The following is a 22139-nucleotide window of genomic DNA, read 5'->3' as shown; positions in this document are numbered from 1 at the left end:
CAAATTTGGCCAGTTGTGGTTCCTCTGGCCCGTGTCTCTGCTGCCACAATGAGCCATGTGACAGCCCCACCCCCACCCAGGGCATGACCCCTGCCAGCCACAGACCACGCGGCAGGCACCAGGCCCTCAGGGCCGGCCCTGCCTGTGGCCTTTTGCCTTCTAGATGCCCCCAGAGTGAGGGTGGGGCATGGCAGGGAGAGCTCCCTTCCATACAGCCCCCCAACAGATCTTCCTGTGCCCCATAGGGACCCAGCTCCCCTCTGATCTCACCCCCACTCCCAGAGTGACATTGGTGGGAGCAGTGGGGTCCCCCATACTTCCCTGTGCAGCCAGGCTGTCTCTGCTTGTGAGATCATCCCTTGGCTTTCCTCCTCCTGCCCCACACAGAGGCCACCAGAGCTGTGGGGCCCAGAGTCAACACCTCACTGAGTTGCCACAGGGCAGCTCCCCCTGCTAGGAGCAATGGGCTTAGGCTCCCATCTGATTCAGGCAGCATCTCTGGGTTCAAGAGCCTTCTCCACTGCGTGCAGCTCCCGCCTCCCTGTACCTCTGTGCATTAGAGCTCAGCTGGATTCCCCCTCTCAAAGCCCCCCCTCTTTGAGGGAAGGGGAGACCCTGCGCATGAGCCCCTGAGTAGGCGAATTGGATTCTGCTGGGTTTAGAAATTCTGTGCAAGAAAGAGTTAAAGGGTCTTTTTAAAAGTGGGTGGGAAGATTGGCAGGGTGGCAGTTTGGTTTAGTAGTTAGTGCTTCAGCCTAGACTGGGGCACCTGGGTTCTATTCCCAGCTCTGCCCCCGCTGTGCTTCACATCACTGAGCAAGTCCCTTCCCTCCATTGGTGCTTCAGTTTCCCCTCCCACCTTCTGTATATTTAGGCTGCGAGCTCTTTGGGGCAAGGGCTGTCGCTCATTCTGTGTCTGTGCCAGGCGCAAGGGGGCCCTGATCTCCGTCAGGGTCTGGGACAATGGGGCTGGTTGCAGATGTGCCCATTTCACAGAGAGTAAATAAACAAGGAAAGAGTTGGGGTGGTTTAGGGCATGACCTGCCCGGGCCGTGACCTCCCAGGCTGTGGCATCACGTCACGGGGACCTTTTCATCTCCCTTATCGGGCTGTTTGCGTTGTCTGCCCATCCCCCACAGCAATTTGAGGAAGTGGGGGCTGTTGCACTCTTTCCACATTCCAACCTCAAGGGTTTTTCTGAGAACCCCACCTTACCCCCATGCTTGGGGCGGAGACCCAGGGCCGCTCCCCTCCCACTTGGGGCTTCCACTGACAAATGCCTTCCCTGTGCTCCCAGGAGAGGGATCAGTGTCATCTCCCGGGGAAACTGAGGCACAGAGTGGGACAGTCACTTGCCCAATGTCACCCAGTGAGTCAGTGGCAAAGGTGGGAACAGAACCCACGAATCCAGGACACCCATCCCCCCCCCCCCCCCCGGGGAACTGGGAATAGAATCCAGGGGGAGCACTAACTTCCAGGCCCCTTCCTCACGGTGCTGTCTGGGGTGGGGGGAGCCCAGGGCCAGGCTAGCAGGTGCTGCGGGTCTGGAGTGAGGGGCACCAGCAGAGATGGGGGTGGGAAGGCCCAGTGCTGGGCTAGCAGGGGCTGCAGGTCAGGAGTGAGGGGCACCGGTAGAGCTGGGTTGGGGGGGAAAGCCCAGGGCTGGGCTAGCAGGGGCTGCAGGTGGGGAGTGAGGGGCACCGGTAGAGCTGGGTTGGGGGGGAAAGCCCAGGGCTGGGCTAGCAGGGACTGCAGGTCAGGAGTGAGGGGCACCAGCAGAGCTGGGTTGGGGGGGAAAGCCCAGGGCTGGGCTAGCAGGGGCTGCAGGTCAGGAGTGAGGGGCACCAGCAGAGCTGGGTTGGGGGGGAAAGCCCAGGGCTGGGCTAGCAGGGGCTGCAGGTCAGGAGTGAGGGGCACCAGCAGAGCTGGGTTGGGGGGGAAAGCCCAGGGCTGGGCTAGCAGGGGCTGCAGGTCAGGAGTGAGGGGCACCAGCAGAGCTGGGTTGGGGGGGAAAGCCCAGGGCTGGGCTAGCAGGGGCTGCAGGTCAGGAGTGAGGGGCACCAGCAGAGCTGGGTTGGGGGGAAAAGCCCAGGGCTGGGCTAGCAGGGACTGCAGGTCAGGAGTGAGGGGCACCAGCAGAGCTGGGTTGGGGGGGAAAGCCCAGGGCTGGGCTAGCAGGGGCTGCAGGTCAGGAGTGAGGGGCACCGGTAGAGCTGGGTTGGGGGGGAAAGCCCAGGGCTGGGCTAGCAGGGGCTGCAGGTGGGGAGTGAGGGGCACCGGTAGAGCTGGGGGGACGTTGTCCAGGCCGCGTGTGTGTGTGTCTGTGCCCCCCCTCCCTGTAGGATGGGGGGGGGCTTTCAGAGCTTGGGGAGGGGGCAGGGGATAGAAGCATCAATGGAGCCCCCACCCGTTGGACGCAAGGTCCCAGTGGTTCAGATGCTTCGGGCTAGAATCTGCAGCTGGCGGAGGGCGGGGAGGGGCTCTGGCTGGACGGGACCAGCTGGTTTGGGGTGTCAGACATCCCGTGAGCGAAGTGGGGTCCTATTTCCAAAGCTGCCTCAACCCGCCCTGACAGCAGGGTCGGGGGGGGGGCGCATCTTCAGCCAGTCACAGCCCCCACCTGCTCTGGGAGCCGGAGCTTGAAGGGGCATTTACTCTCGATCCCCCCAATAGACTTTATCTGTGCTCGGCCCACCTCGGACGCGGGGGCGGGGCTGATTCTGCACCACGTGTCCGGCCCCCCCCCCCCGTGGCTGTATCATCTTTCGCTTTGCTCAAGTTCCTTCTCTCGCTTCCTGTCGGTGGCCAATCACGGACGGATCAATCAACCCCGCCCCCCTGTGAAAGGCGGGGTGTCGCTCCCTCCCTCTCCCCGTTGACCATTTCTCTCACTGTTTTTTTTAACCCCCAAATGTCTCCACCACCGGGGCAGCCCAGCTCCAGGCAGAGAAGCAGCAGAAGGATCCAGCTGTCGCAGGAGCACTTGGCTGCCCGGAGATGCTGCATGCAGCTGTTGCAGACAAATGTAGTGTGCATCTTGCAGCGAGCGGCCTGTGCAAGCAGGCAGCGACCCCAGGCAGCGGCGGTGTGTGTGCAAACGCTGCATGTGAGGTTGCACGCGGGCAGGTTTTGCAGACCAACGCTGCCGGCGTGCGCCTGTGGCGGGCGTGCAGGGTTTGAATTTTCCGGGCATGCAGCTGTAGCTGCAGGACAGGTGGCGCCACGCAGGGGCTGCACGCACCGGAGTGTCCGGTGCGGCACGGGCGAGCCGCAGGCTGCGCGCTGTACAGCCAGATGTGCACCCCTCCCCCTCCCTGCTGCGGCCCCGCTGCTGAGCCTGACGGACACCAAGGGGTTAATCGCTTTCTCTTCCGCCACGCTCCAGATGTCGCCCCGCCCCTTCCTGCTGACGTCAGCCAGAGGGCTTCCCCGGTTGCCCCTTGGTCAGCCCCCCCTGGGTGAGTCGCTCTGTGCTGGGGGGGTCCGGTCTCTTTGATCAGGGCAGCTGGGGACGGGGAGGGGCAGCCCCCTCAATTCTGGGGCAGTCACCCCCCCCAGCCTGGGTGCAGCTGGCAGGGGCAGCCTGGGGGGGCTCTCCGGGGGTTGCTTAGCTCAGCTCCCGGGTCGCATTTGCTGAGGCCTCCTGGTGCCTTAGGCTCGGTCTGGCGCCCCCCGGCTCCCGCAGCTGGGCGATGCCTGGCCCTTCCCCCCGCCCCGACAGCTAAAGCAAAGGGGCTGGGGGCTGGCAGCCAGGGGGTGGGGCTTGTAACCTAACGAAGGCCCCGATCCTGGAGCTGGGTCCGTTAGCAGAGCCCCCACCGCGAATCCGTGAGTAGCTGCACTGGGAGAGTCAGAGCCAAGATTAGAACCCAGGAGTCCTGGCTTCCAGTCCCCCCCATCCCCACCCAGAGGTGGGGCTTGGCTCAGAGATCCAGTGTGGATTGTGTGTCTGGGCCATTCCTGCTCCTTAGCATAGCATGGATCCCGTCCACACAACAGAACCCATGGGAGAGACCTGGCTGCCACACAGCTGCCTTGGTGTGATTAAACCACTGTCCTGCCTTGTCGTGTAGACAGCACCACATTACGACCTTCAGGTGACACATCTGGGAACAGGCTTACAAGATCAGCGGGACCCGTCTACACCCTGCGTCGTGACTGTGATTTATCGGTATGTCCGGCTGTTACCCCTAAGCAGCCCCTCTCCCGTTTCCCTTCCAGACTAGAAGCAAACCCAGATGGCTCTGAGACTCGCCGTGACCAGGCTGCTGAGATGCAGCAGCTGCCGCATGGCGGGGGTAGGCGCCCTCCAGCCCCAGGGCACCATAGCGGCACAGAAAGGTGAGTAGGGGTGGGAGCAGCCTCTCCCAGCACCCCTGAGCCAGACCCCCTAAATGTTGATATTTTTAAAAGGGGGTGGGATGAGGGCTGGAACTATGGGGGAAGTATGGGCCCCCACCACCATGGACCCACTGGTGTGACAAGTCCCCCATCCGTGGAGGATCTGAGTCTGTCACAGCCCCACCTCCACATCCCTGGCTCTATAGCCCAGCAGAGCTAGGAAGCTGGGACGGGTAATGGGATGCCCAGAAGGGGCTCTCTCCCACGTGGCACAGGGTCAAGATTTGAGCCAGTGATTCCTGCTTTGCGTCCTCAGCAGAGCAGGGATAAAATAACCCCCCTGCCTGGGGTCTTGTCTGCTTTTCCAGAAAAAGAAACGAAGGCCCGAGAGAAGCCCCTGAAAGGTAACTGTCGTCCCCCCACTCCCAGCTCCTATTGGAAAGGACTTTTCTACCCTGGGACAGCTGCCGAAACTGACGAGAACGGGGTCAAGCGCCTCTACGAATCCGTCAGTGGCAGACAGTGAAACAGCCGGAAGGCACCGCTTGGGTTTTGTTTTTTTTAATAAGGGGTTCCCAGTGCCTGTAAATCAGGCGTTTAAAGCATTGGCTTGAACTAGGGCTATTGGTCATTACTAATTTGATTCCAGTAAAGGGGGGGCAGGATATTGGCTTTAACGAATGGTTTCCATCCCATGCCCAACTGTTGATGCCCCTCAACTCTGACCCGCCACCCTGCTATTCCAGCCCTGGGCTCCCCCACCCCACAGCCAATACCCGTCAGGCTTTACTTTGGGGAATAATGTTCCCCTTTGTGATCTGCCTCCAGAGCGAGGGAGGCTGGGTTGAGGAGATGAGGTGCCTGGCTTGTCATTTCCCCCTTGCCTGTGTGGACAGGGGTAGGGGTTGGTGCGGAAGCTGTTAGGTGTGCAGCCAGCTCTGATTGTCTTTCTCCAGCCCCGGGAGCCCAGTTCGACTGGCGAGATCCCCTGCAGCTGGAGAGGCAGCTAACCCAGGAGGAGCTCATGATCCGGGATTCCTTCCGCACCTATTGCCAGGAGAAGCTGATGCCACGAATTGTCATGGCCAACCGGAATGAAGGTGCCTGAAGCCGGCGCCAGGGATCGAACTCGTGACCGTTCCACAAACCTGTGCCTGAGCCTCCGGTCACTCTTTGGGGTTTAGATGCTGACTGTAGTCAGTAGCACTGGGAGCCATCTGATTGCGTCCAGTCTGTGGCAGCGGTGTCCGGACCCGCGCGTCCCAGAGATCCATGTGCCAGGGCACCGTGCCATGGCTGCATGCAAACCAGAGGTGCTTGGGGGTGATTCACAGACCCAGATGCCGCCCACTATTCTTCCAACTGTTCTGCTATTAAATTCAGTGGCCCCAGGGGATCTGAGATCAGAATCCAGCCCTGACCCCATTGTCATCAGGGAGTGACTCCAGATTTACCCAGGGCTCACAGAGATCGGAACCTGCCTGTAGCCTCCTTCAGGGCCCGGTGGATGCCTGAATTAAATGCACTTGGGGGAGGGAACTGCAGATTAACCCCCCTGGTGGGTCTGCAGGGATTGTGCGTTGCTGTCGGGAAGAGCCAAGTGAGCTGCACGGCTGGAGCTCCTAGTCCTGAGCTGCAGGGGGGCAGAGGACAGGGACTCTGTCTTTTGCACTCACAGACACACGTCTGTGTCTTCCTTTCCAGTCTTCCACCGGGACATCGTGTCGGAGCTGGGGGAGCTGGGAGTCCTGGGCTCCACCATCAAAGGTGAGCTGGACCCAGGAGGGACTGGCTGGGAGGGTCACTGGCTGGGACGTGGAGTGGATCCCCGTTCGTGCCATGGCTGCATGCATCTCATGGAGGGAGGGATCTCGCCAGCTGACACGGGGCAGAGGGATGGTGGGCACCGTGGGTGGGGAAGCCCCTCAGAGCTCTCCTGAAGCTTGCTGGCAACCCATGGACAATCCCAAGAGCTGATCTGTGCTCACCTGGGACTGTGCAGTGGCCACTTCCCCTCCTTGCCTTCATGTTCACCCCAGTCATGCCTCCTCTTGCCCTGACCACGCCCACCTCTGCCCCACCTGGGATACCCCTGTGGCTGAGGGGGGGACAATGCCCTGTGAGGGGGAGGGGCTCCACCAGTCTCGAGGCCCTTTTGCACCAGCCTGCATGGCAGGAAGAGACCACATGGCTGGGCTGAATTGGGCCCCCCAGTATCTGGGGGCCAATTCTCCAGCAACTGCTGGGGCATCTCTAACCCTGTAGCTTTGTGCCCGGGCAATGCAGCCCCCATGGACTATCCCCAGCACATGTGGTGCCCCCTACTGGCGTGTCTCAGCCCTGCAGAGTAGCCCCCGTCAGTCCTTGGCACAGGGGGTAGCAGGTGCTGAGGGGAGCCGTTCCCCAGCTGTCCTCAGGCGGGGAGGGAGTTCGAGTCTTGACTGACCCAGGGCGGGGTTCGGACCAGTGTTGCTGCTGCTGTGTGTCCTGTCCATGTTCTGCGCCCGTCTCAGGTTATGGCTGTGCCGGAACTACCTACGTGGCCTATGGGCTGCTGGCTCGGGAGATCGAGCGAGTGGACAGCAGCTACCGTTCGGTCCTGAGCGTCCAGTCGTCCCTGGTGATGCACCCCATCAACGCCTACGGCACGGAGCAGCAGAAGCAGAAATACCTGCCCCGTCTGGGTGAGCGAGAAGTGTGGGTGGGGGCTCTCGCTGGCTAGGAGCAGGAGCGTGGATCCACCGGGGAGGCTGCTGGCTCCAGAGCTGGCAGACGTCCCCTGTAGCCGGTCCCCTACTGTCTGGCCAGCTGGCAGAGCAGAGAGGATGCTGGGATGGTTCTTTCCCACAATGCTCTCTGCTGGGGTTACCTGGAAGGAGCAGGAGTTGGCAGGAGGGGGAAGGACTTGCCCCCTCCCCGCCATGGAGGGAAGAGATGCCTCTGAGGCGGGCTGCTGGGAAGCTGGGCCCTCGAAGCACAGAGGTGGGGAAGGTCTGGGGCAGGCATACAGGGAGTGGAGTAACAGGGGACTGGTGGGGGCACTGGGGCGAAGGAGTCATGAGACTGTCGGGGGAGGGAGAATGCGGAAGTCGGGGACAGGGCAGGCGTTGGGGCTGGGTGATGTGAGAGCCATTAGGGGAGGGGTGACAAGTGTGGGATTGAGTATCGCCTCAGGAGTGGAGGGACAGGAGCCATGGGGAGGGTGTTGGGGGCAGAATGTGGGAACTGGGGGAGGGAGAGAGGCTTTCAGTGGGGTGGGCAGTGCGAGAACCAGGGGGAGGGCGTTGGGGTGAGTAGGGGCTTGAGAACTGGGGAGAACCTAGGAGAAAAGTGGTTGGGGGCAGTAGATGGAGGGGGCAGTGTCTGGTGGATGAGGGGCAATGCAGGAGCTGGGGCAGGTTGTCCGGGGCTGGGATGAGAGGCGGGGTGGGAATTGATGGGGGAAAGGTGGTGCAGGACCTGGGACGGGATGCAGATGGGAATTGGTGGAGGGTGCAGAACCTGGGGTGAGGGAGTGAGAATTGGAGGAGGGCCGCAGGACCTGGTGGGAGAAGGGGGGGGAGTAGGAGTGGGATGGTGGTAGGAATTGAGGGGAGGGGGGCAGGACTGGGGGGGGTGCATGACCTGGGGGGAGTAGGAGTGGGATGGTGGTGGGAATTGAGAGGAGGGGGGCAGGACTTGGGAGGGCAGGACCTGGGGTTAAGGTCGGGGCAGAGGGGCCGCGGCTTCCACCCAAGCCCACTGGCTTCGCTGTCCTCAGCCACAGGGGAGCTGCTGGGCTGCTTCGGGCTGACTGAGCCCAACCACGGCAGTGACCCCGGAGGCATGGAGACCAGGGCTCGCTACCACCCGGCCAGCAAGACCTACACGCTCAACGGCTCCAAGACCTGGTGAGACAGAGACAGAGCCAGGCCCCGGCAGCCTGACCGCTAGCCCTGCCCACGGCTCTCAGCAGCTCCAGGCCTGTGGTCTCACTGCCCCCCTGCCCTGAAACCAGATCCTCTGTGGGCCCCAGAGCTGGGCAAGCCCCCTCCAACTGCTGCACCCCGATGATCTCAGCCCTGCCCTGTTGCTCCCCATGGCTCAGCCAATCCTGGGCCTCTCCAGGGAGAGGGGCTGGGAGCCAGGACTCCTGGGTTCCATCCCTAGCTCTGCTATTGAGTTTCTGGGGTGTTTCACATCTCCCTTCTGTGGCTCGTCCTGCTTTCTTTGTGGGGGGGAGCTCTGGGAGTCTCCGAAATGAGCTGGGTCTCACATCTCCTTCCAGGATCACCAACTCCCCCCTGGCAGATCTCTGTGTGGTGTGGGCCGTGTGTGAGGACGGGAGGATCCGGGGCTTCCTCCTGGAGAGGGGGATGAAGGGCCTGTCGACCCCCAAGATCGAGGGCAAGTTCTCCCTGCGGGCCTCCACCACCGGCATGATCCTGATGGAAGACGTGGAGGTGCCGGAGGAGAACCTGCTGCCGCATGTCTCCGGGCTCGCGGTAAGTCCAACTTCCTCTCCCCCCAGCCGATTCTTCGGTTCCCCATGATCTCACAGCCTAAGCAGGGCTGGCTGGGGACACTGCTTGGAGGAGAGACTCCAGCTGCTGTGGGGAGGGAGGCGAGCAGGGGGTGCTTTCCCCATAGAGCCAATGCTGACTCCAGTGCAGTGCTAGGGGGCACTATGCTGCAAGGGAATGGCCTTTAAAACAAGGGGTGTTAATCCAGCTGCCAGTGCTGGACCCTCACCTTGGCAGTTGCCTTCAGCTTCCCAAACCATAAGAAGCAATCGACTGCCAGATTCTTCTTCGCTTCTTGTCTTGGGCATGGTTGCTGTGTGGTTGATGGAAACAGCTGCTGCGCCCCGCCCCCACCCCAGAAGCAGCTGCATTTCAGCACAGCACCAAGTGACCCTTGGATACGTAGCTGCTGTTCTGCACCCCGGAGACAACTGCATTTCAGCAGGGGGTGAGCAATTGCTGTATAACAGCCCCCACTGTACAGGGAGCTTCTGTTGGAGAGATCAGCCACTCCTGCAGCTTTAACAGGTCAGTTTTGATGGATGCCAATGGGCTTGTGCTTAGAAATGTGGTCCCCAGATCCTTTTGGGCAGAGACAGACAATGGCACGGAAGCCAGTAAACTGTTGCCCTGTTAACATGGGGCTGGCGGGAGGAGAGGTCATGTGCTCTTCCTTGGCAGCGTTGTCTGGGGGTTAATGATCAAGGCTCTTTCTCATGTCCTGCCAGGGTCCATTTGGCTGTCTGAACAACGCCAGGTACGGCATTGCCTGGGGAGCGCTCGGAGCTGCTGAATTCTGCTTGGAGACAGCCAGGCAGTATGCCTTGGACAGGTAATGACTGCGTGCTGGAGGGGAGAACTCTTTGTGCCTGGCTAGGGGAAGCCTCATGTAGGTTTGGGGGATCCCTGCCTGCCTATTTTTAAAGGCACTGATTAATTTAGACCTCACTGCGTTCCTGGGAGAGTCCTTGCCAGGAAGGAAAACTGAGCAAGAGAGATGAAGTGACTTGACCAAGCTTGCACAGTGGATCAGTAGCAGAGCTGAAAACGGGACCCAGGAGTCCTGACTCCCAGCCCCCTTCCCTCACCCACTGGGGTGAATGCAAGCGGTCAGCTGTGGGAGAACACAGTGGAGTCCAGCAGTGAAGGCAGAGCCCAGCACAATGGGGATTTTGGATGGGGCTTTTAGGCACTATCTAATCGACCTCCTATAATGCTCCATCCCAACTGAAGGCAGTCACCAGAGGTGGATCTGCCCCGGGAGTTTTAAGTGATATTTTCCTCCGTGGTTTCCTAACTAAGTTGTCCTCCCCTAGGATACAGTTTGGGGTGCCGCTGGCTAGGAACCAGCTGGTCCAGAAGAAGCTGGCTGATATGCTCACCGAAATCGCCATTGGCTTACAAGCTTGCCTGCAGCTGGGGAGGCTAAAGGATGAAGACAAGTATGTACCTGCCTTTCTAAACTAAAAACTTATTCTGTGGGTTAGACAGCAAAGCTAAAAGGGGTTTGGCTGGCTCGGGTGGGGAATGGATCCAGGGTCTTACCCTTCCAGGATACAGCAGCTTTGATCCAGCCCCAGGCTCGGGGGGACTAGTGGCATAAGACATTGTGGAATGGCATAGAATCATAAAACTGGAAGGGACCTCGAGAGGTCATCTAGTCGTCCCCGGCACTCATGGCAGGACTAGGTATTATCTAGACCATCCCTGACAGGTGTTTGTCGACCTGCTCTTAAAAATCTCCAGTGATGGAGATTCCACAACCTCCCTAGGCAATTTATTCCAGTGCTTAACCACCCTGACAGGAAGTTTTTTTTCTAATGTCCAACCTAAACTGCCCTTGCTGCAATTTAAGCCCGTTGCTTCTTGTCCTGTCCTCAGAGGTTAAGAAGAACAATTTTTCCCCCTCCTCTTCGTAACAACCTTTTATGTACTTGAAAACTGTTATCGTGTCCCCTCTGTCTTCTCTTCTCCAGACTAAACAAACCCATTTTTTTCAATCTTCCCTCATAGCTCATGTTTTCTAGATCCTTAATAATTTTTTGTTGCTCTTGTCTGGACTTTCTCCAATTTGTCCACATCTTTCCTGAAATGTGGCTCCCAGAACTGGACACAATAGTCCAGCTGCGGACTAATCAGCGCGGAATAGAGCGGAAGAATCACTTCTTGTGTCTTCCTTACAATGCTCCTGCTAATCCATCCCAGAATGATGTTCACTTTTTTTGGCAACAGCATTACACTGTTGACTCATATTTAGCTTGTGATCCACTATGATCCCCGGCTCCTTTTCCGCAGTGCTCCTTCCTGGGCAGCCATTTCCCATTTTGTATGGGGGACATACAGGGTCTTTTCCTTCTAAGAGGCAATGGCTCCAATCCAGCCCCCAGTTCAAGGACTGCCTGGCTCATGCAGGTGGGGAGAGGGGCCCTATTCCCCTCTAGGAGCGTAGGTTCTGATCCAGACCACATGGTTAGAGAAAAACAGGCTGTTCCCCTTTAACCAAGCTGCCAGGTCTCCCTCAGCCTGGTGCCAGCATGGCATAAACCCTGGCTCAACTGGGGAGCTCGTCCATCCACACCAGAGCCCTTGATCGCTCCTGTCGTTGCAGGGCTGCCCCCGAGATGATCTCCATGCTGAAGCGGAACTCCTGCGGCAAAGCACTGGATATTGCCCGCCAGGCCCGGGACATGCTGGGGGGCAACGGCATTGCTGACGAATACCACGTCATCCGGCATGTCATGAACCTGGAGGCCGTGAACACTTATGAAGGTAAATCTCCCCATACACCTTTGTATCAAATGCCATGAAGGTTCCTCGGATTTCTCAGCTCCTTCGGGACCATGGAGGTAAGGGAAAGAAAGCAGGGTGCTAGAGGGTGCTGTGCTTCAGGGAGCAGGGCGGGCCTCAGTAGGAGGCATTCTCCCCTCCCCTCCAATCCAATGTCCCTGTGTCCCGTTGGGACTTACAGCTCCAACTGGATATGACGTTCTTCACTTCCTGCCTTCCTTTCTTGTTCGCCATTGCTATACGCTGCTGAAACAGCTGCCATGTTCCACCCTAGAGGTGGCTGCATTTTATTGATTTGCTTTGCTCATTGCTAATATAGCTTTTCTTCACCTTCTGGGGGAAGCAAGCCCTGCCACTGTTTGATGGATAATCTTGGATCATGCTCATCCTCTAGCATCTGATGATTTATGCCTGGTCTATACACAGGTTTTACCCCCAGATAATGGTGTTTGTCGGGGTGGGGGGTGACTTTCATTTACCAATATAGTTACATGAGTACAACTGCTAGTGTGGGCATGATATGGCATATTACCCTTCCCAGTGAGATCTTTGTTCCCGTTTCTCTTCGTTCCACAGGCACGCATGATATCCACGCTCTCATCCTTGGCAGAGCAATCACCGGACTTCAGTCTTTCACCGTTGGCAAATAAATCCAGTATGGAGGAGGCCTAAATCACCTTCACAACAGCCTTAAATTCACTACGTCAGAAGAATGATTGTTTTGTATAAAAAGATTTTTGATTTTTCTTTCTCAAGATAAAAAAGTCAGAAGTCAGAGGCTGCTGCTGTGATACAGAATCTGAATGTAGTTCTTCAGGCTGACTCCTTGATTCTTTCTTACTTTGCAATATGATTCACTCCCAGATCAGCTAGTTGCTTTTCAAACTCAAGAATCTGGGAGGTCTTCCGCTCTGTTTGCAGTGAAGGATCAAGGAGACAGGCCCAGTAACAGGCCGTCTTTGCCAGCATTGCATTTGTATTTTGGGGATATGGGAGAGGGTGAAATTAGCGAAACTTCTGTGAAGTGGATTGTCATGTAACAAAAGTCAGTGGGTTTGTGATGTTGGATTGGCTGCTTGATGCATGAAGCTGGCTTGCTTGCTTTCTCCTTGAGTGCAAATTCAGGACCTGTGTGGGAAAGGCTGCCTGTATCAACAGGGTGGGAATGCAGTCTCACTCATCAGTGGTTCATCTCTCTTTCCACTGGATGTCCAAGTTCAGCTAACTTGCTTCTCAGAATTATCTGAATGGATGCACTGTTGCATGCTGGGAGAACTCTCTTCTCTTTACAAAGCTGTGTTGAAGCCATAAAACCTGAATCTTCACACCCAGCCAGGTCATGGGACATGTCCAAAGGGGCATCTGCACAATGTAGTTACTGAGCTAAACATTCTTACCAAGGTGAAGCAGTGCTGTCCACTGCACAGGGCTGAGGCTCAGAATGCGGTTAAATTCCTGGCTCTGCCATGGACCTACTGCAGGCAACTCTCCGTGCCTCAGTTTCCCCAGCTGTAAGACTCACAGAAGACACACTTAGCATTCCTGTTACCAAATTTATCTTTCACAGTAGCCCACAGTTGAACCCAGCTGATCTTGTATCCCTTCTGTTACTTACATGAATAAATTTTAAAATATACGGTATCTTGCTTTTTCTGTTTGTGGTGGTTAGCTGTTTATGTACCCTGCAGCCCACTGCTGGATAGAATCAGAGATGCTGAACTGTGTAAAACAGGCCATAGATTAACATTTGGTGGCTGGTTTTCCTGGCCATTGCAAAAGAGAAGAAAATGATTAGCAATAACCTGTGTTCAAATTTCACATCCCTTCGTTCAAAGGTAACTTTCTTGACTCGGGAAGATTGTTGTGACCTATCAGATTGGAGGTCTTGGGAGTGAGTGGTGAAGTCTGAGCAGGTGCAGAGTGGCCAAGATGTTCAGTAACTCACCATAATGCTCCCACAATCACCAGGGCAGAAGGTTGGAAAATGTGTCCCTCAGGTTGTGTATATGAGATGCTGTCATGGGAGCTCTGGGTGCCCAACTTGACTCCCTTCAGGGAATATTTTTCCAGGGCCAGATTTTTTCAAGTGCTTGTACCCCACAATCAGAGCCAGATTTTCAAGAGATGTCAACGCCTGATGCCCTGAGCTCTTCTCGTGATCTGGGCCTGATGGTGGATGCTGAATTCTCTTGAAACTTCTGGCCCTTGGGCCTGACTTTTTTACCAAGGTGTTAGGCTCAAGTGCTCAGATTACGGCAGTGATGGGGTGATATAAGAACCTATGCAGAATAGTTGCCTTATCTCTAGTGATCTGCTGGTGGCTGAGTTTTCAGTGCACGCTCCATGCCTGCACTAGAACCAATCTGTTCAATAGCAGAATTGTACCGTAGTCTCTCTGCCAGCTGTGTCCAGCTTGCTGAACAGCTGGAGCCAAAGTCAATCCTAGCCAAGGCAGGTGCATTGAGCCCTTGATCCCTGGCAAATTGGTTACAAGAAAGCAAAGGTTCATACAGCTCCAGATTTTTTTTTTTAAAGTGCTGAACACCCAACTCTTGACAATCTGACCTGTACTGTTCCTTATATGAAATAGAAATTGGACCAAGAGTTGGAGATGTGCCTGTATCAAGACAGCTGAGCCATCCTTGCTCAAAAAATCTTTTAACAGCCACCGGAGTATCTCTGGATTGAGCCACCTGCAACGATCCTTCACCACCACACCATTGCAGGTCCCATGACTGTGGCAAAAAGTCCCAGCCCACCTACATGTCCTAAGGCAACTGGAGCTGCCCTAGGAGTTATAAAATAGCTGTGTTCAGCACTGAAATGGGAACAATATATAAGATGAACTTGCTGGTTTTCTGATATGCTGGCTGTGACTCATGGGTGAAAGTGGCTTCTCAGGACATAAAGTGCTGTGCTACCTGTCCCTTGTCTCGCACCCCCCACCCGTGGGATAGTTGGACGGTGATCGATTCAACGGGAGTTGATTTATCGTGTCTAGTCTAGACACGATAAATCGATCCCCGAGCGCTCTCCTGTCGAATCCTGTACTGCGCTGCCGGGAGAGGTGCAGGCGGAGTCGATGGGGGGGCGGCAGCAGTCGACTCACGGCGGCGAAGACACCATGGTAAGTCGGTCTAAGTAAATGTAGTGTAGACCAGGGTCCTTGTAGGTCTGATGGATAGCAGAACAGGTTCTGTTTTCAGCCCCTGCATGCCTAAGTGGTCTTTTTGCTCTCCCCTTCTGAGAATAAGGGCTTATCAGGAACAGCAGCTTAAACTCTGTTCTTCTGTAAAGAAACTGAGCAATAAAATCTTATATTTTTGTTTTAAATCCCACTGTGTTTTTCATATCAGCACAGATAGCGGCTGGAAATAACCAACAGGCAAGTCTCTGAAGGAGCCGTTTGCAGCTACAGACACTCCCCGGCTTACGGAAGATCCGACTAAAGCAAATTCGACCTTATGCAAAAAGTTCCATAAGGCATAAATAAAATGTTCGAGTTGCAGAAAATATTGCGTAACGTACGGGAACGCAAAGTACAGGGTAATATAGCAGTAGCATCTCCTACAAGGGAAGGCTTTGCGCTCTCACAGCCTCTCAGTCTCGTGTTATTTCAGTGATACTGTATTTCTATTATTTCACCGTGTTGTTTCATTCAAATCATGCCTGGAAAGCGATCAAGTGATATCAAGAGTGCAGGACCAGTTCGTAAGCGAAAGAAGATTGATTTAGAGCAGAAAATGAAAATAGTGAAGAAGTATGAAGGCGGACAAAGCCTGTCGTCAATTGCTCGTGAACTCGATTTGGCTACCTCAACAGTGAAAAGTATTTTGAATGATAGTGCACGCATAAAGGAACACGTGAAAGGCTCTGCTCCTTTAAAATCAACAGTCATAACGAAGCAGCGTTCTGGCGCTATCTATGAAATGGAAAAGTTATTAACAATATGGATGGACGATCAGATTCAAAAACGTGTGCCGCTTAGCCTCGTGATTATTCAAGCAAAGGCTAAAAGTATTTTCGAAGATGTAAAGGGAAAATACAGTGATCCTAACGCAAAGTTTGTGGCTAGTCATGGGTGGTTTAATAGATTTAAACAACGTGCAAATTTTCACAATGTAAAAGTGAGTGGTGAGGCTGCTAGTGCTGATACAAAAGCAGCTGAAAAGTATCCTGAAGTGTTACGAAAACTTATAGAAGAATGTGGTTATACAGCACAACAAATCTTTAATGTCAATGAAACTGGATTGTTTTGGAAAAAAATGCCAGACAGAACATACATTTCAAAAGAGGAAAAGACGACGCCAGGGTTTAAGGCTGCGAAAGATAAGCTAACGCTTTTGCTTGGGGGTAATGCAGCTGGAGATTGCAAATTGAAACCATTGCTTGTTTATCATTCAGAAAATCCCCGTGCGTTTAAAGGCATTAGCGAGGTTAACCTTCCAGTTCATTTCCGTTCAGATCGAAAGGCTTGGATCACAGTGGCACTTTTCGAAGACTGGTTTATAAATTTGTTTATCCCCGAAGTGGAAAAATTCTGCAGAGAAAACGACATCCCATTCAAGATTATGCTTATCGTCGATAATGCTCCTGGACATCTTGCACATTTAGATGACTTTCACCCTAATATAAAAGTCGTGTTTCTACCTCTTAACAAGACTTCGATCCTACAGCCCATGGCTCAGGAGGTCATTGCTAATTTTAAAGCCTGTTATCTACGAAGAACATTTGCACAGGCAGTCGAAGCAACAGACAGAGAGACTGGGAAGACTTTACATGATTTTTGGAAATCATATAACATTTACCAAGCCATCATAAACATTGCTAAGGCCTGGGCAGAGGTTACCCAAGTTTGTTTGAATGCTGTATGGAATACAGTGTGCCCACAGTTCATGCACAGCTTTAAAGGTTTCAAAAAAGACAAAACATATGAGGAGGTGGCAGATGAAATTGTGAAGCTTGCCGAGCAGCTTGAGCTGGAGATTGATGTTGGTGATGTAGATGAGTTTATCGAATCCCATGGAGCTGAATTATCAAATGAGGATCTCATGGAATTAGAAGCAGCAAAAGTAAAAGAACAGACTGAAGCTGAGGATGAAGTTGAAGTAGTAGAAGAGCCACGACACTTCAACATCAAGGAGATGGCACTTGCATTTCGTGAGATTGACTCTGCACTGGCAAGGTTTGAGAAGATGGACCCCAATTCCTCACGATTCTTGAAAGTAAACAGAGGCATTGACGAAACGCTGGCCTGTTATAGACAGATATATGAAGAGAAGAAAAAGGCCACCATCCAGTCATCTCTCAATACATTTGTAATGAAGACTGAACAGCCTGGAACGTCCACATCTCCACAGCCTTCCACTGCCAAAGCCCCCTCTGACAACCCCAATGATGTAATGCCTGTCTCCTCCTCTCCTTCCTCATCTACAAATTAAGCCCATTGTCATCCACCACCAAAATGGAGCCTTCAGTGTGCCAGGATAACAATGAGATTAAGGTAAATGTAATATTTTTGTTGAAATTGTTTGTTTTTTATGCTTGCACAATATACATTTCAGACTTACGTAAAATTTGGGTTACGCAAGGCTTTCTGGAATGGAACAGTTGCGTAAGTTGGGGAGCATCTGTTTTAATAAACCAACAAAGTGGAATGTAACATTCATGTCATCTTTATAAAATGCCTTTTATAATAAACAGTGCTATGTGAGAGAGGGCAACGACAATCTCCCCCTGACACACCAGAAGAAAGACATTTCAAAGGCAGCAGGGTGCAGAAGTTTGACAAGAGACACTGGCCATTGCATAATCCTTTTGTATCTTCAGTGGACTTTAATTACATCTCACCTATTCCCACTTTTATAAAGACTGAATTTTAGCAGGCATGTTTTTTAACCTATCTGGCTCTCGTGCCCTTTAGGACACTACCAGAGTTTGAAAGTTCAGGAGTTTTTAAAATAACTTTAACAATCAAACAAACTGCAACAGGAATAGAAAAAGAGGCCCTTATCTAATCTGTAGTCTTGTGTTTCCTTTTGCATCAGAATAGTAGCTACACGATGGTTTGAGTGGTATCTGGGTTTTTGATTCCAGCTGGCCCTTCTTCCTAGTGTTCTCACACCTCCGACTGCACACACAAGTCTTTATAAGCTGCCTCCACAGTGTGGCAGACTTGTCTGAGCTCTGTTTGGATCTGGCTGATCCTCTCCATTATCTCCGAGAGCTCTTGGAGCTTATCCTGCATTTGCTTGTTATGGCAATCGTAAATGAGAAACATGCTTTCCTCCAGCTTCTCCGCCAAACTCGAAACCTTTTGGAGTGCAAGGAAAGACAAGCCTTAGGGATTAAAATGGACTGGAGGCTGATGGCCTGCATATTAAGGGTTGCATTGTCCCCCTGCTTCTAGAGTAACAGGATGCAACTACCGTTGATTTCAGTGGGTGCTCTGCCATGTTGGGATGGGGCTGAGTCTTGCCCTAAGCGTGACTTTTTTTCATGAGTTTTAGACAGAATGGACTAAAACTGATCTCTGCATAAATGTAAATGCTTCCTGCACCATCTTCTGAAAGCATCTTGACCTGGCTGTGTGGGAGCCAGGATACTGACTCAAGGGATTGCTAGACTGGGCCAGGCTGGCAGTTCCTATGCAGACCCCAGCCCTGCAGCTGGTCCATGCAGCACTTCAGTGCAACTCCATGAGGATCTGCCTGCATGGATCTGAATGCAGGAGTGGGATCTTCATGGGACATACAAGAGGATTCTGGCCTACTAGAGGCCATGTGCCCCAGAGACCAGGGCACTGTCTGGACTGCATTTCAGGACCCCTGGGTTCTATTCCCAACTCTCCCAGGAGTTAGGCGGCTAGCGTGATTTTCAAAAGCCCCAAGCTGCATTTTTAGGGATCCTAAATACTTTTGAAAATCTGGCCCAAAGCTTTAATGGCACCCTCAGCAATGGTAAGGCAGAAATAACTTCCCAAAGGCATGGAATGTGTGACAGTCAGATGTGCTGAGCTGCTGCTGGTAGAGGCCATGATGAAGTTTTGCGAGTGCCAGTGTGAAATGGGAGGTGTGTTGGTTTCTGCATCTGTTCGAGATGCAAGTGGAAACCTTATGGCATTTTGGAGTGCTTTAAGACAACAGCAATCAGAAGGTGGTAAAGAATTCAGATTTCTTTCCTCTTAACTTAGCTCCGTGCTTTGAAGGCATTTGCATAAAATGAAGCTTTGGTTTGTTGTTCCATTTGCATAATAATCCCTAGTTTTTATCAGTAGATCTCAAAGTACATTACAAAGGAGGTCAGTACCATTATCCCCATGGGGAAATTGAGGCACAAAGAGGTGAAGTCACCCAGCAGGCCAGTTGCAGAGCCACAAATAGAACCTTGGTCTCCTGGGTCCTAATCCAGTAGTGTATCCTATGAGCCACACCACCTCTCTTCATAATAATAAATATCTCACACTCATATAGCACCTGGGAAGCCTGGGTTCTATTCCCAGCTCTTCCACGGGCCTGCTGGGTGAGCACTGACAAGTCATGTTGACCTGTGCCTCGGTTTCCCCATTTTACAATGATTCTGACCATTTGTAAGGTGCTTTGAGCTCTATGAATGAAAAGCACTAGATAAGAGCCAGGTGTTCTTAATGCCTCAGAGACATGGAGGACACTCAGACTGGTGATCTGTGATTGATGCAGTTAGAATAACATGATTAAAATACATTAAATAAACATTCTGTGAGTGCACAGTCTTGAATGTTGTGTGTGCTGTCAGGGTGGAGAGGAGATTACCGAGGCAGCTTGATCGGCTGCGGATGAAATGAGGGTGGGGGGGGGGGGTTGCTGCAGTTCACAGGGATTCAAGTTAGTGTCTCTGAGGCGTGATGTTGGGTTTTCACTTCTGTTGGCAGGTAAAGTGGTTTTACATTTAAAACAAGCTCTCTACTGATTTGCTGTAACATAGCAGAGAATTGGAGAACACGGAGACTGGCAGGGCCCCTCTAGTCCATCTCCTTTCATGCAGAGTCTAGCTGCTGCTCCCCTCTTTTGTTCTGTCCAATCTATTTTTAAATGCTGTATACAGTGAAACTCCCCCCACTTTCCTTGGGGAGACGATTCCATAACCCACTACGGGTCCCTGGGAAGAAGACCTATGTGAGAAAAGGACCTTCCTCACACAGCTTTTCCCACTCCCATGAAAATGGAGGGCTCAGCATCCCGCCCTTCACCCTGGTTGTCCTGGGATCTGTTAGGGGTGGGGTGGGGTGGGGGTGAAGCATGACTAATTGGGAGGGGGGTGGAGAGTTGGGGGTGGGGGTTGGAGAATGCTGCACTCAGTGAAGTTCGAATGGAAAAGACAACACCGTTCTGGCCTATATTACCTTTCCCACCGCATTCCCACCGTGCTGTGTGATGGAGCCCTCTGAGGAGAGGCCCTAGTGCAGGTCTTGCTTGGGAAACTCCAGGGGGTGGGTGAGAGAGGGGATGCAATCAGAAGCATAGGCCTTTCCTGCAGATGTCTTTGGTCTCAGGCCAATCCCCTGGGATCTATGCTGAGTCCAGCTGCCTGTTCCAGCCCATGGCAAACCCTGCCTCCGTGCTGGAATGACATGGGGTTTATATCATGGAAGGGGGCAATCCATCCCTACGATACAGCACTTCACACACACACACATTTTCCTTTGCTCAGCATTAAAGCGCCTCCTCTTTCACCAAGCTAGCTAACTTCTCTTCCATCCTTGGCTTTCACCCTCGAGCCCTTGTATGTAGCCATCTCAATATCCACTTCACCTTCAGCATGAGGCTGTCCCTGAAATTGCTCATGACAGTGTGGTCTTTCTTCCGGTTCTCGTTGATCTTCTCGATCAGCTGCTGCGTTCTTCTCTGCAGATTTTCAATGTTTGAATCCAGGGCTGCAAAATAATTGGATGACTTGCCGTCCAGTGCTGCTACAGGCGCATCTGCAGTGGGGCAGAGCAGAGATGTGCTGGGCGATTCCTTCCTGCATTTAAATTGAAATAATGAGCATGTGTTGTGTTCCTCTGTACCCCAACTTACGCTCAAAGGCCAAAACTCAGGTGAGTTTGAGGACTCATTGTGAAAGCATCTGCTTTGTTTCCAGATAAGAGTAACTGACCTATCTGAAGCAAGGGGGGAAGTTTACCTGCTCTGTGGAAAAGGTAAACTTCCCATCCTTTCCCTTGCTGTCATTCCTACAGAAAGGGAGCATTTTAAAACCAAACACAGAAAGTCAAATCTTCCCCTGGTGCCTTTATTCATCTAAAAAGGCTCCAGCTGTACAAAACTACCCTCACAATTCAATACATGAAGAAAAATTACAAAAACTAGAGCCAAAGTTATCCAGCAAAATCAAGTGCCAAAGAAAACTGTTGCCAGCTATTTTGTTAATTTCTCTCATGTGGGAATTTTAGTCCTTTTACATTTGTTTATCCAATAATTAAAGCAGCTTATTAACCAGAATCCATCCATCACAAACTTGACAGCTCCTGTGTTGGCTAATTCTATTTTATAAAGGAAATACAGAGTCCTTGTTGGCTGACTTGTTTGTGAAACTACTTCTGCAGTGCTAGCAAAATTGACATTTAATTCCATTTGATGGGGGGGGGGGGAATGGCACACATGATGAGCAGCCTCAGATTGTAAACCAGTACCCTTGCCTGTGGAGGGCAATGTGCTTGCGATCGGCCTTCTGGGTACATTATTGCATTAGCACATTACACACTGCTGATCAGGATCCCTGCTCAACTCCTGATGCGATTGGCTGGTGCTCCTATGTCCAAGTTTCTTAACCTTGCCTTATGTTGCCTTGTGTTGGCATTTGATCCTGAGGAGGCGTGAAGGAAATGGGTCTAAATAAACCAAGCCATCTGCCAAGGTGAAGCAGCTCAGTGATGGAATTAAAAGCCAGAGACACCTGCTGTTGATTAGCTCTGTCCTCTTGTACAGAAGTACAAGTAAACAACCTCCATGCCAGGTGGCTTTGTATACACTCCACCCGAGTGCACTGTATGTACACAGCTGCTCCAAGAGAAGCAGTGTGGCCCTTGGGAGTGGGCACTGCACTGGGAGGCAGGAGATCTGGGTTCTAAATAAATACACTAAAAGTGGCAGTTGCAGGGGGCCATTTAAGTCCCATAGAGAGGAGTTGAAAGACTGACTGCTCCCATCCAAGGGCTTGTCTACACACAGCTTCTGTATCAGTTTCAAACCAGCACACGAGTGCTGGAACAATGTGTATAGTGGAGGTGCTGAGAGTCATTGCACCAAACTGTAAACCCTGCCACTTCAAGCTAGGGGGTATGGCAGCACCCCTAGTTCCAGCACCTACGAAACAGTATGAACCAATTCAACCTTCTAGTGTTATCATAAGCCTCTCTCCCAAATCTGGACCTTAGCGTCCAGAAATCTGGGTGCCTAGCATGAACCTCCAAGCTTAATTACCAGCTTGGATCTTATCTCGCTGCCACCAGACAGGAATGGTCCCCCAAAC

At 52.9% G+C, this 22139-nt stretch overlaps 2 protein-coding genes across 5 annotated transcripts in view; both read left to right on the top strand.

Annotated features, from left to right (window-relative positions):
- The first annotated feature begins 866 nt into the window (after positions 1–866).
- On the top strand, positions 867–13271 carry GCDH (glutaryl-CoA dehydrogenase). 4 transcript variants are annotated; one of them, XM_032789827.2, is made up of 12 exons: positions 869–999; positions 4227–4341; positions 4710–4745; positions 5298–5441; positions 6046–6108; positions 6855–7025; positions 8102–8231; positions 8609–8825; positions 9572–9675; positions 10160–10285; positions 11452–11612; positions 12207–13271. In XM_032789827.2, exons 1-12 carry the CDS (start codon positions 964–966, stop codon positions 12278–12280), a joined length of 1377 nt encoding a protein of 458 aa, XP_032645718.1. In that variant the 5' UTR covers positions 869–963; the 3' UTR covers positions 12281–13271. The 4 variants fall into 4 exon arrangements, with proteins under 4 accessions (XP_074917285.1, XP_032645718.1, XP_032645727.1 ...); XM_032789836.2 differs by lacking the exon at positions 869–999 and adding an exon at positions 3389–3458 and having other exon boundaries at positions 4222–4341; XM_032789841.2 differs by lacking the exon at positions 869–999 and adding an exon at positions 3861–4097.
- A 1387-nt stretch (positions 13272–14658) lies between these two features.
- SMIM44 (small integral membrane protein 44) overlaps positions 14659–22139 on the top strand; it is a 25078-nt gene continuing 17597 nt past the window's right edge. The window contains exons 1-2 of the mRNA XM_032789906.2: positions 14659–14757; positions 14987–17133. The gene's annotated coding sequence lies outside the window, so the exon portion shown is untranslated. The remainder of the gene's footprint in view (positions 14758–14986; positions 17134–22139) is intronic.

The sequence above is a fragment of the Chelonoidis abingdonii genome, chromosome 26 (genome assembly GCF_003597395.2).
Source record: "Chelonoidis abingdonii isolate Lonesome George chromosome 26, CheloAbing_2.0, whole genome shotgun sequence".
In the NCBI taxonomy this organism is placed as follows: Eukaryota; Metazoa; Chordata; order Testudines; family Testudinidae; genus Chelonoidis; species Chelonoidis abingdonii.
Note: the sequence above shows the minus strand (reverse complement) of the source record. Positions and strands in the feature narration are given on the sequence as shown.